This window comes from Typopeltis vanoorti, chromosome 5 (genome assembly GCF_054136105.1).
Source record: "Typopeltis vanoorti isolate ZY-2024b chromosome 5, IOZ_Tvanoo_1.0, whole genome shotgun sequence".
NCBI lineage: Eukaryota > Metazoa > Arthropoda > Arachnida > Uropygi > Thelyphonidae > Typopeltis > Typopeltis vanoorti.
In genome coordinates, this window is record NC_143553.1 from 5,847,476 (window position 1) to 5,866,523 (window position 19,048).

General features: G+C 35.1%; 1 protein-coding gene across 4 annotated transcripts in view; it reads left to right on the forward strand.

Annotated features, from left to right (window-relative positions):
- Nucleotides 1–19,048, forward strand: part of l(3)73Ah (polycomb group ring finger 3-like lethal (3) 73Ah) — a 203,041-nt gene that overhangs the window by 129,964 nt on the left and 54,029 nt on the right. For all 4 annotated transcript variants that reach the window (XM_090393034.1, XM_090393035.1, XM_090393037.1 and 1 more), the window contains one exon: nucleotides 7,005–7,070. In XM_090393034.1, coding sequence (XP_090249160.1) covers nucleotides 7,005–7,070 — 66 coding nt within the window. The remainder of the gene's footprint in view (nucleotides 1–7,004; nucleotides 7,071–19,048) is intronic.

Below are 19,048 nucleotides of genomic sequence, written 5' to 3' on the forward strand. Positions count from 1 at the left end.
TTAAAGCAACTGATATAACCACAAGAAAGAACATATCTTTAAACCCTTTAACCCTATGTTAAGAGCCCGTGTAGCTCAGTAGAAGTGGTGTTTCCACTCCTCAACGATAAATTGCTCGAAGGTAGACTTCGTATTCAAGTCTAGTCACTGACTAGAGGAACTTTTGTCTGCGCAGTTAGCCTAGTGGCTGTGCGATTCACGACCATATGCCTGGGGATGGAGTGTCCTAGGTTCAATTCCCGTCGGTGACGTGAGGAGCTGAAGGATCTTCCTCTGCCATAGCCATCTTGGGCATGGACAGTAGGGTTCTTTCCTGAGTTTATCCTGGGGTTTTTCATCCCGCAAAGCAGGCAAACCGGCCTTGAGAACTCAACACTACAGAACATAGAATACATTGGGGTGTAGGGCTGACCACCTTATCCTGTGAACAGTTTGAGGTCTGATGATTAATAAACCCTCAACACCACAAGGTAAAAGAGGGTAAAAGGAAGATGAGATGAGATGAACCCCTATGTTTTATCAAATTGTAATAATTTTTTTTTTTTTTTAGGATATATAAGAAGATATGTCAGAGGTTTTGAAGAAATTCGAAGACACGGAGGTGTGGGCCATCAAGTTTTTCATGCTGCAAGAAAAGTCTGCAACTGAGATTACCAAACTTTGTGTGAGACTTTAAGGAGACTGTACCCCAGCATATCCAACAGTTGCCAGATGGGTGGCCAAGTTTAAAACTGGGCATCCTGAGACAACAGATGCTCCCAGGTCATGAAGACCTTCACCACAGTGATCACTGAAAACATCGATGCAGTGCATACACTGATCCTTGATGATAGATGAATACCGGCCAAAAACATTCCAAAGACTCTAGAGCAGTGTTTCTCAATGTTTTTTGGATCATGCCCCACCTCAATATCTCAAAGATTTTGATGCCCCCCCTCTAGCATAATAGTCAGCCAAGTTCTGAAAAAGTATAATATAAATATGTACATGTACATATTCAAATTGTCCCTCTGTGGGGCATATGCCCCCACATTGAGAAACACTGTTCTAGAGATATCGAGGGAATTGGGGGGGTCATTATCCACCAACATCTGGACATGCAGAAGCTCTCAGCAAAATGGGCCCTCTAATGTTTGAATACCATCCCAAGGGATTTTGGATCATTTTGAGAAAACAGGTACAAATTTTTTGGCTCATACTGTGACTGTTTATGAAACCTGGCTTTATCACTATGATGTCCAGAGACCAAACAACAGTCATTGGAGTGGGGACACAAAGGTTCACCATGCCCAAAGAAGTTCCGAACCCAAACGTCAGCAGGAAAGGTTCTTGCCATTGTCTTTTGGGATATGGATGGTGTAATCCTTATCAAGTACCTCAAAAAAGGTGAAACTTTTCCAGCAGCAGTTTATTCAACAGCATTGAAGGAGGTATCAAAGGAAAAATGCCATAGGAAACTGAGCAGAGGTGTGTTGCTTTTGCAGAACAATGCACCTCTCATACTACTCATGAAACCTAACAGACAATACACAATTTGGGTTTTCATTGTCTGCCTCACCCATCCTATTCACCAGAACTGGCCTCCATCACTCTGTTTCTTATTCTCAAATTTAAAGAAACACTTGAAAGGAACAAAATTTACCACAGATGACGAAGTCATATCTGCAGCTGAGGACTGGTTTGTGGAAGAAGGAAAAGATTTTTTTCTCAGAGGATTGCAAATGATGCAGCATCATTGTAACAAGTGTATAACACTCATGGGAATATGTAGAATAATGTGTAAGTTACCTGGTTCCACCTCTATTTCTTCATGGTGATTATCATAGCTTTTCAGCACACTATTATACTTTTTTAAATAACAAAACCTGTGGTGCGATCATAATTAAAAGAAACACGTGTTAACTACAGTGAAAATTATTTAATTGTAAATATTTCATCCTAAGTATCTTAGGACATCATCAGTACAGTAGTTTTAAACAATAATAGGAATAACATACAGTTAGGGCGCATGATTACAATAGAATCTCATTAAACGTGCATAACGTGCTACAGAAGTAAAAAAAATATTTAACACAATTTCCCATACTTTAGGAATAGTAAGAACGTCGTTGCAGTTTAAGTTTGGTCTGCATAGTAGGGCTTCAAAACTTTCTTTGTATAAACGTTCATGTTTATATAAAGATCTATGTCAAAGTTTAGACCTTTACCAATGGATCCTATGGTTTGGATTTTCAATTCCGTGTTGAGAGAGGCACAGATTTCTGCAGTCTTTAAAAAGACGAATGTGGTCTTGATGTTCCGAGATGCCCTACTACACAGACCAAACTTAAACTGCAACGACATTCTTACTATTCCTAAAGTATGGGAAATTGTCATACAAAATTGTGTTCATTTTTTTTTTTTAATTTTTTTTTTTTTTTTACTTCTGTAGCATGTTATGCACGTTTAAGGAGATTCTATTGTAATCATGTGCCCTAACTGTATGTTATTCCTATTATTGTTTAAAACTACTGTACTGATGATGTCCTAAGATACTTAGGATGAAATATTTACAATTAAATAATTTTCACTGTGGTTAATACGTGTGTTTCTTTTAATTTTAATTACCATTATACTTGGTGAATTTTAGGTGCTCCATATATTCTGTTTTTAACATGAACAAGCTTGAGTTTGTTAACTGTTTCTTTTAGCCAGGAAGCGACTTTCTTCAATAATTTGCAAACTTTATTCTCTTGAGAATTAGTAGTATCACGATCTATGATTTGGTACGTAGACTGATCTTGTAAAAGTATGTGCATTTTGCTTTCATATTCAGCTCTACATTTGCATTATCTTTGTCTGCTTTAGTTATAACACTGTTGTTATTACTCTATAGCTCTTTTAAAGCACTGATTTCCTTTTTTTTGGCAGTGTTTTTGAGAGGCTTGGATTGGATTAAGATGGGGACAGGAATGGGTCACTTGAATACTGATGATTTCATGATGTATTACTCTGCACATGAAAACCTTTAAAGAAATAGAGCAGCATTAATAATTAAAAGAGAGTAAAGAGAATTCATTTTGGGCTACAGCCTAGTGTTTGACAGAATAACCCTAATCAGAATAAAGGCATATCCAGTGAATGTTACACTCATACAGGTGTATATAGCACCAACTACAGATTCGAGTAAAGATGAAGTGAAAGAATTTTATGTTAAATTGCAACAAGTGGTATACAGTATTGATGAAATATTTTTTTATCTCTTGATATCAGGAGATTGGAATGCAAATGCCTCATTCTCAAAAAGAATGAGGCATCATTAGAAAATTTAGTTTAGGACTGAGGAATGAAGCAGGAGAAAGGATGTTGGAGATTTGTGTTGAGAGCAGTTGCTTTATACAAATACTTGCTTTCAACAATATAAAAGAAGATTGTATACATGGACTTCACCTAATGGTGAATACAGAAATCGGATAGATTATATTATGAACAGAAGGGTGGAGAAGTGCTATCAAGCAGCAAAGGCACTACCTGATGCAGACTGTGGGTATAAATAATGAATTATTGATAGCTGAAGTTAAATTGAAGGCAAGAGCTAAGAACAAACAAAAGGACAGTATCTGATTTGATTTAAATCACATAAATGATGCTTTAAAGTAGAAGTCAGAAAGAAATTAAAAAGTTTGGAGAGGACACAAAGAGAATTAGAAGAACTATAGGAAGAAATAAAATGTACAGTCATAGGAGCAGCAAAGAAGATTCTAAGTAAAGCAACAAGAAAGAAAGATTGTAAATGGTTGTCAGAAGAAGTTATTCAAATAGCAGAGGGAAGATGAAAAATGAAACTTCAGAGAAACAAAGAAAGTGTTAGACAACTGAGTGCAGATTTCCAAAGACGTGCTAGGAAAGATAAGGGAAAACATCTAAACAAAAGGTGCAAGGAAACTGAAGAAAGCAATATTACAAGTAGAACAAGGGATCTGTTTAGAAATATAAATGAAGTTACAGGGAAGTTTATCCCTAGAGTAAAAGTTGTAAAAATTAATTCGGGGAAAGTGTTTGATGGAAGAAGCAGCAGTGAAAAAAAAGATGGAAGGAGTATGTAGAGGATTCGTACAAGAAAGATAGAAAGATATATTAATTTTGAAGGAGAATGTAAAAGGAGAGAATTTGTTGAGGAACCTACGATAATGAAAAGTGAAGTAATGTCAGCAATGGAACAGCTGCCAAAAGGGAAAACTCCTGGAGTTGGTGAAGTGTCAGTGGAATTATTGAGAACAACTGGGAATGAATTAGTGAATATATTAACTGAAAAATGTCAACAGGTTTGGAAGAGAATATACTGGCCTAGAGATTGGAAAACATCAATATTCATCCCAATTCAAAAAAAAAATATATCCTAGAGATCGTGAGAATTATAGAACCATCACTTTAAGTTCACATACATAGTAAATTTATGCTGAAAGTGAACCAAGAACTGCTGGGGCTGTATGTGAATATGCAAATATCACAAGAACAGGCAGGCTTTAGGAGAGGCAGAGGAACTAGAGACAGCAAAATGAGATGGATTATGGAAAGAACAAGAATTTCAAATGGAAGTATTCATCTGTTTTATTGATTATAAGAAAGTTTTTGATTGTTTGGATCACAACAGACTGTGAATTGTAATGAGATCAATGGTAATACCTGTGTCTAATTCTCTTGATAAGAACCAAGTTGCCTTATCTTTTTAATATTTATAGCAGTTATATTATGGAATGGCTAACTTAAACAAAGATCCAGCTGGAATTAAGATTGGTGGCAGAAAAATAATTTAAGATATACAGATGATACAATCCTCATAGCAGAAACTGGGGAAGATCTTGAGTTGTTGATTCTATTTGGGAAAGTAACAAAGCTGGGCTTAATTTAAACTTCAGCAAAACAAAAGTGATGGCTTCTGGAAATTTAAATGAATTTATAATAGAGAGAGAGAAAGTAGAGGTCATTGAAAGTTGATTTACTGGGTTTCAGAATAAGAAAAAATGGTAAACGTGAAGATGAAATTAAATGAAGGATAATTTTTTTTGTGGGGGGAGCTATGTTAAACCTGACAAAAATTATGAAACATAGAAGCGTGAGTAAAGCCGCAAAAGGTAAAATTGTCAAAGCAGTACGTCTGTAGAGGCTTAAGTGCTGTGAGGACATCATGTTGGAGGCTGAATGGATTTTTTACAACACTCAAAAAGAATTAAAATAGAATTTAATACTTCCTATATTTTGTCCTAGTCACTAGGACATCTACGGGGATTACAAAAACAATTAATGTAACATATACACAAATAACAAATAATACTAAGCCCAACCACGTGGGTGACACTAAAGTCCTATCTAGGTAGAGCGCCCTCTAAGGGCAGTAGTAGGTGGCCTGGAATGTAAGGTGGGAACTCTGGTGATGAGTGTTTCCCAAATCTTCGGAGGCTTAATGCAACCGTATTTATTGAGATTTGGTTGGTTTTTGAGAGTTGCTGCTGCTTCTAAGAAAAGTCTCTCTTTCTTGAATTTGCTGTGGTGGAGCATGGTGGTTTTCTTCCATGATACCCTGTGGGTGGTGTCCAAAACATGGTCAGCCAAGCCTGAATGGCTATAGTTGTGTTTGAAGATGTAAGACTTGTGTTCCTCTAGATGGATGGATGCTGATCTGCCTGTCTGTCCAAAGTACGGCAGCTTACAGGAACAGGGTACTTTGTAAACTCCAGGCAGAGAGAGAGGAGGGAGCTGATCTTTGTAATCCCCTTAGATGTCCTAGTGACTAGGACGAAATATAGGAAATATTAAATTCTATTTAATTTTTCCCAGTTGAATTTACAGTTTCTGAAAGGACAAGAGGCCAAGTGGGATGGAGAGCCTTTGTTCACAAGATCACCAATAGTCAAAAATGACTGGATGACATATAACAACAACAACAACAAAAAAAAAAAAAAAAAAAAAGTATGAAGTCTGCATATTTTTGAAAATAGAAGGTGACTACTTGGCTCACATTGTTTTATTTTAGTGTTGAGCTGTACTTGTCCCTTTGAATTCCAGAATGTCATAATAACAGTGTATCTGGTGAGGTGGGGGGCAGTTAATAGTGGGAAATACTTTCTTCATTTTTTTTTCATGAAGCTTAACTGTTTCTCCATTATGTATGTGTGCATTTGCGCTTATCTATTAAATGCCACATAGTAGCGTACTTCATGATGTCTCTTATGGTTTTGTCTGTTTTAGCAGGTTTATCATTAAGATGCTGCAGTTTGTGTGATGTAACTTATAAAAAAAGATGTGTTCCGTACTTTTGCTTAAAGTATCTTTTGTATTTAGAATGACTTGTTTTAAATGTTTTTACAGTTTAAACAGGATTTGCTGAATACTGCTAGGTGATATTTTGTGACACACATGCATACCATGCTTTATTCATCTGGAAATCTTATGGAAATCATCAGCTGTAATTTTTGGCTGCCCACTGTTGTCATTCTCTGCCTTAGCTGTTTCTTGTTCTTCAGGCCCAGTGGCATAAGGTACTTGCATCTACATTTGTTTCACTATAAAACTTTGTGATCATTTATTAATTGAAATACCACATGTTTCATGTATCAAAAATTTCAAAAATTCAATTACTATGAGCTGTTTTATGCACATTGACAAATTTGCAAAAGATTCTTCTGTTGTGTGCATGATAATTCAAGAAATACAACTTCAGTTATACACTGGCTATATACTAAACTGTAGTGAAGGGATAAAGGAACAAAACAATATTCAGCATGGTTCAAGGCCATTCACATCGCAAGCACTGTGCAGGCATTGGTTTTGGAATGCTACTTATGAACTTGCTTCAACAACTTTCTTTGCTATTCTTGAGTTTTTGAAAGGAATTTAATATTATGATTTTGTTGCCATGGCCAAAAAATATTTTATTGGTGCATTTTTATAAGCACAGGATTGTTCACTATGTTACTAAAAATACAATTAACGTTTCATTTTGTTATTATATATCTTTTTACCAGATGAAATCAAAAGAGAGAGAGAGTTTTACAGGAGGAAGGGACTTCCCTATCCTAAGGCACTACCGAGTAAGTATATTTATTATTTATTTACTCCCAAGCATAGGAGATTAATAAATCGATAGTATTTTAGATGGATAGACTTGAAAACAAATGAAAAATTTAATAGTGGAAATGAATTTCTGTTGCTGCAATTTTAATTTCATATTATAAAATTTGTTTTGGAGAGTAAAGGAAATGGGGAAGAAGAAGAGTGAAGTCAATGTTTATACTTGAACTGAAGTTATTCTCTTCTTTTTTTTTTTTTTTTTTTGTGGCTCTTCCTATAATGCATTTCTCTCTATAACAAAATGCATTACCTGCTATCTTTTGTTCTTATTGTCGATGAAAGATGCTGATACATTTATCACAAGGAAACAGCATATATAAGGTAGAAAAATACAATTGGGCCTGTATTTACTGAAAATGACGTAATGCACTAAGACAGTTACTTCTATTCAGTAGGCATGTTTTATCAGGTAACCAAAAATGTTTGTGTGGTTTTGCATAATAAAAATTAAACAATTGCAGAAATTTTCATAAAATGTTTTATTCGTTAAAATAAGTACCTTCACAATCTACAACTCTTTCCCAATGAGATAAGAGTTTGTAAATTCCACTTTTATAAAAGGTTTTGTCTTTAGAAGTAATAAACCTAGCACCCTCTGTTTCAATCTGTTTTATTGCAGAACTGTATTTTTCATGTGATTGTCTAGCACCAAAAAAAGGCAATAATCACTTGGAGAAATGTCAGGAGAATATGAAGGATGAGGGAGTATCTCCCATCCTAAAGCACAAATCTTCTCATGGGTAAGTTTTGCAATATGAGGTTTTGCATTGTCCTGTAAGAATAGCACTTTCTTCCAATTAACTAGTCCTGGCTGTTTCTGAAGTAATGCATCCTGCATCATGCTCTAGTTGCATCAAGTAGATGACAACCATAATTGTTTGGCCTGCAGTGAGAAACTCGTAGTGGCCAATACCAGCTCCAGTCCACCACACACAAAGCATAGTCTTCTGGGATGAAGTGTGCAGTACTGGATCGTTTGGTGATAACCAATGATAAGTTCACTTCCTGTTAGAGTACAAGATACATTTTTCATCACAAGCGAGCAAGTAATCAAAAAACGGCTCGTTTTTATGAAAAGAAGTGAAGAACAAATTGATAGCCTTTGAAATTTATTGTAATCTGATGATGCATGTGGTGATGACCCATTTGCTTATCTTCCGTGAATTTCCCAGTTTGATGCAAGTGTAAACAAACAAATTGTTTCACCACTCACGTTAAACACTTGTGAAAGTTCTTGACATGTTAATCTTGAATAATTTTTTACAGCAGCACGTAATTCTACATTATCAATAATGAACGGTCTTCCTGAATGTGGTGCATCTTCAAGTGATTCATCACCAGAAACAAATTTTTTAAACCATTTCTGTGCAGTATGTTCTGCTACTGCATCTTTTCCAAATGCCACACATTTTACAGGATGTTTTTGAAGCCTTCGAACAGAGTTTAAATTCATAAAGCAAACAAAATGGCTCAAAGTCACAGAAAAAGAGCCAACACCAAGTTAGAGTACAATGTTGACTGACACATATCTGTGCCTTATGACACACATAAATATTGCACTTTGCACACCTGTACAAAATAAAACAAGTCATTGCAGCGAACTCTACTGAAACCCACACAAACTTTTTTTTGGTTATCTGATATTATAATAATGACAAAAATTGCACCCCTGTTACACTATTGCCTGTATACATAATATTTTTGCAGTTGTAAGCAAAAATTCATTCTCATTGCAACTTTTAATGTAGCAACATATAGAGCTAATAATGACTGAAAGCAGTCAAGTCTCACTCACCAAGACTGAATAAACTTTTACCTTGCATTTTATTGATTGACAGAATTCTAGGCAAACAAAGAATTGCAGTCTTTTGAATTGGAATTACATATAAGTTAGCATTAACAGAATTCATATCAGTTATTTTCACCCTTGCCATTGCAAGGGTGAAAATAACTGATATAACTCAACTGAAAATAACTGATAACAGTCAAAATAGTGGGATTGGTTATACTTTACTGTAATTACTTAATAATTCCAATACAACAAATGTCTCCCATTTAACAAATCATGAGCCCATTATTGACACTGCTTCAGAATGATCAGCTCAGTCTCAAAAATCAGTAACTACCACTTTCATTTGATTTTCATGCAAATATGCTCTATTAAATATTTTTATAATACAGTGGTGCCTTGGTTAACGACGGTAATCCATTCCAGGATTACCGTCGTTATCCAAGGCACGATTCCCCATAAGATTTAATTGAAAATTGATTAATTTGTTCCGGCTTCTCCCCACAACCATAGTACATAGTAAAAATGCAGATAAAACTCATTTAAAATGTCATAAAAATATGGTAAATATAGTTTATTTATTGTACAGTATATGTATTTGCTACAAAAAAAATTAACATTAATAAAATAAATTGTTCATGAAAACAGTTTTTAATGATCAATCTTCACCAGAAGGACAATTGGGCTCACTTCGGAGTTTTTTGACAAATGGACCTGTAAAAAACATGTCTAGGGTTGTTCGCTTCTTCCTCTTTTTTAAAATGTTTCTGAAAAACTGCATATACTTTTCATTAAATAGATCTGCAGTTCTGATAATCTCAGATTTGTTTGGATTCCATTCCATAGCAACATTTTGAACTTCCTCCCACTTTGCCAAAACATTTTTGATTTCATCAGTCGTAATTTGTTCTTTCTCTCCATCCTCATCTGCAGATGAAATTTCCATTTCCTTTTCTTCACATTGCTGCTTGAAAAGTTCTTTTAGCTCGTCAGTAGTCAGTTCTCGGTCATGCATCTCCAATAATTCTTCAACATCTTCCTCTACTTCCAAGTTAAGGTCATGAGCAGTTGCCACAATATCCTTTACCAATTTGTGTCCTTCATCTGAAGTTTCTTCATTACCAAAGGAAGGACACAGTTTCCTTCATGCTGCTTTGAGACATTTCATTGTTACTTCTTGCCAAGCCTTTACAATTAGCCTAATTGTTATGACAATGTTGAATTCTTCCTCCCAAAATTTTCTTAGGGTTATGTTGGTAGCCTCACACATTTCAAAGCACCTCGTAAAAAGTGCCCTTGTGTAAAGTTTTTTAAAATTTGCAATTATCAGCTGATCCAATAGGTTGAATCAGAGATGTAGTCTTGGAAGGAAGAAAAATCACCTTGATAAAATCTAATTCCTCTGGTAGCTCTTCTTGTATGTCCATTAGATGGCCAGGTGCATTATCCAAGGTTAAAATGGCTTTTAGAGGCAGATTGTTTTGCTCAAGATAGGCTTTGACAGTTGGTCCAAACACTTCGCGAATCCAGTCTCTAAATTCTATTCTTGTGACCCAGGCTTTGCCTGTTAGACCTCCACAAAACACTGAGATTGGATTTAGAGACGTTGAACTTTTTTGAATGCTCGGGAATTCTCTGAGTGGTAGATTAACATTGGTTTTACCTTGCAGTCTCCACTTCCATTTGCTGCTAAAAGCAATGTTAACCTATCATTCATTGGTTTATGCCCAGGAAGTGTTTTTAATTCTTTTGTGATAAATGTCCTGTTAGGCATTTTCTTCCAAAATAACCCAGTCTCATCACAACTGAAGACTTGTTGAGGTAGGTATTCTCCTTCTATAATTCTTGTAAAGCTATTGACAAATTTATCTGCTGCTGCTTTGTCAGCACTAGCTGCCTCCCCGTGTCTGACCACACTATGAATTCCTGTTCTTTTTTTAAAGTTGTCAAACCAACCTCTGCTACCTTTTGAAATCATGATCATCTACCTCAGAACTTATCCCGAAGTCTTCTTTTTCAAATTTTGATAAATCTGTTTAGCTTTTTGACAGATTGCATTTTGAGATGTAGTATCACCTACCATTTCTCTTTCTTTGATCCAAATTAGCAATAGATTTTCCATTTGCTCAAAAAGAAGCCCTCTGACATTGAAGTTCCCTTAGCTACCATAAGTTCTTTCTTAGCCAAAATAGTTGATATTGTAGAATGTCTGGTTTCATATATTCGAGCTAGCTGCATAACTTTCACACCTTCATGATATTTTGCTATTATTTCTTTCTTCTGTTTAATAGAGAAAATTTTTGTTTTTTTTTCCCCCCTAACTAGCTTTCTTTTTGGGACCCATTTTGTCACACAGTAAAAAAATTCACTCTATAAAAAAAAAAAAAAAAAGATATGCAAAATACGGTATTATTACAAATTGTACAACACTAAGACAAGGGATACAAAGAACATATCACCTGAAAATAAAAATAAAAATTAAAGTTCAAAAATAAAAACTTTTTGAAATATAAGTTAACAGTTAAATTCGAAACCTGCAATTTTTGACTTAGTGCATTTTGCTTGTAAGGTAACAATATTAGTTACAGCACTTACCGTAACATACACTGATTAGCAGCTTATAGATACAATGATTACTATACAGATGAGATTTGATTTTGCCTTTTGATGGCAAATGAACAGTGACACGCACCTGCCAATTTATTGTCTATATGAACCAACACATAAAAAATAAATGCCTAAATACTCATATTCATCATAAAAAGCATTTATAACCACAAATTTTAAAATAAAGCACGGTGCACTTCAAGAAAAGAAACAATAAACGGAAAACGTAACTGAGCTTCACTGCTATGCCGCGTGGCTGTTCTCTGTTTGACAGTGTCTTCCCGCGCGTGGCTGAGTGCGATGAGAAAATTCCGTTTTTTTTTTAGATCAGATAGAGGTTCACATCATCGAGAGTCATTAACCAAGAGATTTTTTTGTTGTTTTTTACAGCCACTCATCGTTATCTGAGGCCGTTGTTAACTAAGGCACCACTGTATAGCAAAAAATAAACGGCAATCATTCGTTTCATGATGAATATTGGTTTGGTGGAAACTCAGATATGCAGCCTCCACGTGTAACTGTAGGGAAAAACTGTTGCTTGACCACCTATCTCATAAGGAAGGGAATAACTGATTTTCTGAATATGGTTCTGCTTATTTCTCAACTCTCTCTGCATTAACTAATTTCAGTTGATTGATCTTACATACGAACATTTTTCAGAATATCCAGTTTGGGAACAAAAGGGAAGTGTTGTGTTTGGGGGGGAGGAATAGATAACTACTTCCATTCATAGGTGAAAGTAGTTAGCTATTCTCAAGACTAGCTATATTAGATTATCGTGATGACATATTAGTGAGTGTGAGATAATAACTGCAGTTACTGGTTTCTGTCTTTAGTTGGTGTGCATAGTTGCAGTTATTGATGGATTTCACAGCAAATAGGAATATTTAGGGAATATGCTTGGTGGTGAAGGAGGTGAATGCACTGATTTCAGTTTGTCTTAAACAAAAAAAAAGGTAAGTTACATGTTCAAAATGTGAAGTTTTACAGAAGAATGATGCACAGTAATGGCAGCAATTCAATGCATAGGCCGTAGAAAGAATGATTGTAAATTTTTGGATGTGTGGAGTGAGTTTGAAAGAAGAAAGAATTTATATAAGAGGGGTGGCATACACTTCAGTGTGTTCAGTATCAGGAGTCTAGAAAAATTATTTATTGGCATGAAACTTAATATGGAACATCAGGGAAACTAGATTATGATTAGAAGAATGGTAAGAGCAACTAAATTGCATCCATGTTATTGATACAAATGTGCTTAATCATGCAGGCAATTATGATTGAAAGACGATTTCATCCCATCTTGCTCATACTTATTGACTTATTAAATATATATAAGGTATCTGTATAAATGAAGCATTAGCTCTGAATTGCGATCTGCAAGTAGTTCAACTGGATCATGCAGACTACAGAATTTATCATCATCATGAAATTCCTGACGTGTACCCTCAAGAGGTGTGCAGGATATGATAGTACTACATGAAAAACTTACATCACCACTAACTTCCTATCCAATTTTCCTCCAAATCAATCTGTTATCTCTCAAGACTCCAACATTATCAGACCTTATATTTCTGTCTTTTAAGGCACTTTTTACTGTATCAATCCACCTATATCCTGTTCTTCCTCTGGGTCTTTTTCCAGCCAACCTGCAGAGAACATTTGTTTTGCTAATCTTTCCTCTCCCATTCTATTTAAGTGACCATACCACCTGAGATTAGCTCTGCTAGCACATTCCTGAATGCTAATGTCAAGTTCTTTCCTAATATCATCATTTTTAATATGATATTGCCCTTGATGCCATCTGTTCATGCCCCTAATCTTTCTCAGGATTCTTATATCTCCAGTTCCTAGTCTTTGGTCAAGTGTTTTATTTCTAACCCGCTCTCGGATTCATAAGTTAAAATTGGTTTCAACACTGTCTTGTATTGAGCTAATTTAATGTTTTGAGTAATATAAATTTATTCAGTTGACTTCCTACCATGCCAAATTTGTTGATTCTGTTGTCTATTTCCATATTTAATTGACCATCTTCACTAAATATCATTCCTAAGTAGCCGAAATGTTTTACTTGTTCTATAGGTTCTCCAGTCACAATGCAGTTGATATTTTCAGGGCATCCTCTGATTTTCATTCTCTTTGTCTTGTTATTGCTGACCTTCATACCATATCTATTACAACAGTTACTAAGTTTAGTCAGGCAATCTTGCAGACTCGTACCAGATTTAATTAGAAGTATAACATCATCCGCATAAAGTAAAGAACTGAAAATAATATTTCTGATTTTGATATCAGGTTTAATACTACTTTCCTTTATAATGTGATCTATAAATACAACGAATAACAGAGGGCATAATGTACATCCATGTCTGACACAGGAAAATACCTATGTAATTCTCACATTGTTTTATATTTAATATTTATATTTGGGTACTATGAGAGCTTTACTTCACTCATCTGGAATTCGTCCCTCTGTCCAGACCTTCTGAACTATGCAGTGCAGCCACGTAAGACTTTTATACCTCCATGCTTGAGCATTTCTGGTCGAATATTATGTACTCCTGCTGCCTTTCCACATTTCAGGCTTTTGATGGCATTTTCTACTTCAAGTATGGATATGTATTCTTGACTGCATGCCTTGTCAGTGTTGTTTTTTATCATGTCATCACTGCTTGTTTCATTTAGCAATTTTTCAAAGTAATTACTCCATATATCAAGGATATCTTTTCGTGCACCTTTATCATTTACTAAGTTTAGTCAGGCAATCTTGCAGACTCGTACCAGATTTAATTAGAAGTATATCATCATCCACATAAAGTAAAGAGCTGAGATTAATCTTTCTGATTTTGATATCAGGTTTAATACCACTTTCCTTCATAATGTGATCCACAAATACAATGAATAACAGAGCGGATAATGTACATCCTTGTCTGACACCAGATTTAACATTAATAAAATCATCTTCCTGTACTTCCTTCAATAATAAATTTAGTTTAATCCTTTATCCAAGTGTGAGCAAACAAAGTTTATGCCTGAACGTATCTCCACCTTTGCAACGAGTTGCCCTGTGTTGTACCACCTTACCCCAGTCCTGAAGATACTTTCAGGCACAAACTTTGTTTGCTCACACTTGGATAAAGGATTAAACTAAATTTATTATAGTCTAACCAAGTGAAAAATAAACTTTCAATGTACTTTCTTCAATTCTAACAGCTGACTTACAACTCAAATAAAGACTAAGTATTGCTTGATATAACGTCCCATTGACATCATTCAACTGTAGTATTTTGAATAGCATTTCTCTTGGTGCCTTGTCCCAGATCCACAAAACGTAAATTCAGATCTTTGTTATATTCTCATGATTTCTCAACTATTTGTCTTAAAGTGAAAATCTGATCCTAATAGCCTCTATTTGGCCTGAATCCAGCTTATTCTCCAGCAAGCTTCCCTTCTCAACCATTTCTCAAGTGTACTTGCACAAATCTTACCAGGAACACTCAGTAGGGAAATACCTCTGTAATTCTCACATTCAGTTTTATTTCCCTTTTTATATATGGGTACTATGAGAGCTCTACTCCAATCATCGGGAATTCATCCCTCTGTCGAGGCCTTCTGAACTATGCAGTGCAGCCACCGTAAGACTTTTATACCTCCAATATTTCTGGTTTAATATTATGTACCCTTGCTGCCTTTCCACATTTCAGACTTTTGATGGCATTTTCTACTTCAAGTATGGATTCCTGATTGCATGTTTGTTGAGTCTTTTTACTACTGTGCTATCATCACTGTTTGTTTCATTTAGCAATTTTTCAAAGTAATTACTCCATACATCAAGGATATCTTTTTCTCCAGTTTTCATGTCACCTTTATCATCTCAAATTCCTTTTACAGCACTCTTTCCTCTATTTCTGATCTTTTTCAACCACCTCCAGAATATTTTGCCACCTTGATATTTATTTTCTACATTCTTACGAAAGTCTTCCTATGACTTTTGTTTAGCTAGTTTTACACAGTGTTTAACTTTCTTACATTTGTGTCTGTATTTTCCAAGAGCACAAGCTGACTTATTTGCCAGGAACTTTTGACATGCTTTTTTCTTTTCCTTCACTGCCTTTTTAACTTCCTGTGTCCACCACGGAGTTCTGATTTTTCTATCCTTGCAGCCAACATCACCACATGTCTCTCTGGCTGAATCAATCATTGTTTTCTTCAGGATTTGCCACTGAATTTCCATGGTTTGGTTCCTGTTCTCAGACTACAGAGTTGTGTATATAAAAGATATAAAAAAAATCATGAAGGTAACTTGTGCATGTTAATATCAAGAGTATGAGGAAGGAAAGGGTGGAGTTTTTTGCCTTGAATACGTTGTGGCGTTAGATTATTGGCAATAGTGAGACCTGACTGGTATTGAGTGTAAAGGGTATAGCATATTTAGAAATTACAGACAAGATAGGAATGAGGGATGATACCAGATATTTGTTCAATTGGATAGAAAACTATGATTGGAATGTTAATAATTTTCCATATAACAGTGAATTTGGAACTGTATGGTACATACCATAGTCTAACAAGATCGAATAAATGTTGGAGTATTATTCCAACTTAGTAGATCAATTCCTGATGACAGTGAAATTTATTGCCAACTAAATAAATGTAATGGGAACTACACAATTAATTGTTGTGATTTTAATTATCCAAATTGATTGGGAGCAGTGAAATCTCATGAGAAGAATGAAGCCTAATTTAGCGTATAGTTGAGAGACAGCTTCCTTAAGCAACTTGAGATCAAAAAGTAAAACAGCTATTATGCCGTATTGAAGTGGCTAAGTGGGTGGATATTCCATTCAGAAAAAATTACATGGTGAACTACAAAGCAGGATGTTATGACTAACTGTGGAGAACACTTGGTTCCATTCCATGGGAAAGACAGCAGTAGTGAAAGTGTTAAAAATAAATAAACTATGCAATATCGGAATGTGTTCCTAGAGTTGAAAGAATAAACAAATAGAGAGCTAAATGGAAAAAAACAAGAGATTCTTAAGAAAAATACGATGTAGAAAGAATGTCATGTATTAAGATGATGCCAGTTATGAAAATTATAAGGCAGGCAAGAAGAGTTAGAACAATTATACAGTTTTCTAATTCGCAATCAGACTTAGAAAATAAATGGGTTATGCAGTCTAAAGACAACCCAAAAGAATTCTATCGTTATGTTGCAAGTAAAAGAAAGAATCCACGTGAAAGAATAAAAACTGTACATGGATGGTATGCTGTGGCAAATTCAGAAGAGATAGTTAAATTAATTTGTGCCATTTTTCTAAAAGCTATTAACCTGGTGTATGCAACATGGAACTCAACATTATCTTTACATTGGATGACAAAACTCAGTTGTATTAGGAGGAGGCAATAGAGCTGATTATAAAAACCAAATAAGAATTTGGCAATAGGGACTGATGGGATCAAAGGCACAGCCCGTTCACCTGAACTGGCTATATAATTTGAATCTCGGCACAGAGAAGATTCCACAGAAGTAGAAAGAATGCATGATAATTCCATTACACAAAAGTATTGCAAAGACTGACATGTCTGACTATTGACCTGACCTGTCAGTACCTCTAGCATGGTGGTCAAAATTTTGTGAGTTGGTAAGTGCTCTCGTACAGAAATGGGTTGACAGAATATATTTTGCAGTGAACAGCATGGGTTTACTATGGGAAGGTAATATTTGAGTAACTTGCTCACATTTGATAATATTACAGTTCAGTTTGACAAAAAGAATGGATACACCACGATACTTTTAGACTTTGTTAAAGCTTTTGACATGATACATTTGAAAGGATTTCACTGGAAACATGCAGTCAAAATTTGCTGATGATGCAAAGGTAGGGAGGATAATCAGACGTGAAAATGGCTGTCTGTTCAGTGTTAATAAATGTAAAATTATGCACTTTGGTGTAATGGGATATCCAATGGTATATTATATTGCTGTATCTAGGCATTTTAGTAGATGGGAATTTGCAGTTCAGAGACTGTATAGCAAAGATTGTGAATACTACTCAGAGGATAATTGCAATGATGAAATGATCATTGACACAAAAGGATAAAGAAGTCATTTTACATCTTTACAAAGCTTTGATACAATGTTATCTGGACCATTGTGTGCTGATCTGGTTGCTAAGGTGAGTTGCTGCAAAGGAGAGTATTGACAATATCGAGACTGTGGAATGTAGATTATGAAGTCGGATTGAAAATTTATGGATTGCAGACATTAACAAACTGAAGAAAGAAGGGGTGATATGATGATCTACAAACTTCTGAAAGGGTCATAGATGATACCAGTAGATGGAATTTTAAATTTTATCGAGGATGGAGAGAGAGGGAAAAGAGATCATCCATAGAGATTGAGAATGAATGCAGTCAAGAAACGGGTGAGAGCCAGATTTTTCTCTTATAGCACAGTAGTGATTGGAATGACTCCTTCAGAGGTTGTGAGTGCAGATAGTGTGAGTGAATGAAAGAGAAAGCATGACAGGTAATGTGAGCAATGTGGTGGCCTCCCTTCATGATTTCCTGGAAGTCTCTTATAATAATATTAATACATTTAGTAAATGTAAATATATTTAGGTTTGTTTAATTTTGTCCTTCGAATTTTAACCAATCCCTACATTTCAAGTTTCTAAGGCACTACAAGCATAGTCTAAATTTTAAATTAAAGATGCCAAGAAGTTGTTTCTTGATTTCATCCTTTATCCAAGTGTAAGCAAACAAAGTTTGCACGTGAAGTCGCTTCACGACTGGGCTACTTGTATATAGAAGCTAAAGACTTCATATCAGTTGCTTTAGTATCTTATAATGCTATGCATAATGGGAAGGGCCTTCGTGGCATCTGATTTATAGTATAACCAAATGGGAAAACTTTCAACATCTATCTCTAATCCACTTTTATTACTTTCTATGACTTCTGCATTACATAAACCTTGGTATCACTTCTGGGTCTGGGTAGTGGCCCTTACAATAATACATTGCATTATGGAATACTAAGGCAGTTGATGTGAAGTCATTAGCCTCTATGTACAAATAGCTCAGTCGTGAAGTGACTTCACGTGCAAACTTTGTTTGCTTACACTTGGATAAAGGATGAAACCAAGAATATAACTTCTTGGCATGTTTAATTTATAGTATAACCAAGAGGAAATACTTTAAACATCTACAGGCATGGTCATGAGACCACCATTATATGTTAAAGCAATGATATACAGTATATATATACCTGACCCACATATGAAAGGTAGCAAGACCTACAGCTTATCGGTGCTATGTGTGGGTGGTGCATAAATGATGTAATTAAAGCATTCATGTCAGATAAGCAAATAATAAATTTAGAATCAGTTGGCTCGAATGAAGAGTTATTCCTGAATATTTGCTTAAGGGATCTAACCAGTTTAGTCATCAGTGGGTATGAGTAAATTTGCATGAATAATAAATAGCCATGTTTTAACTCAGTTTTTTTTTTTTTTTTTTTATTAGCACACTACATGTATTTCC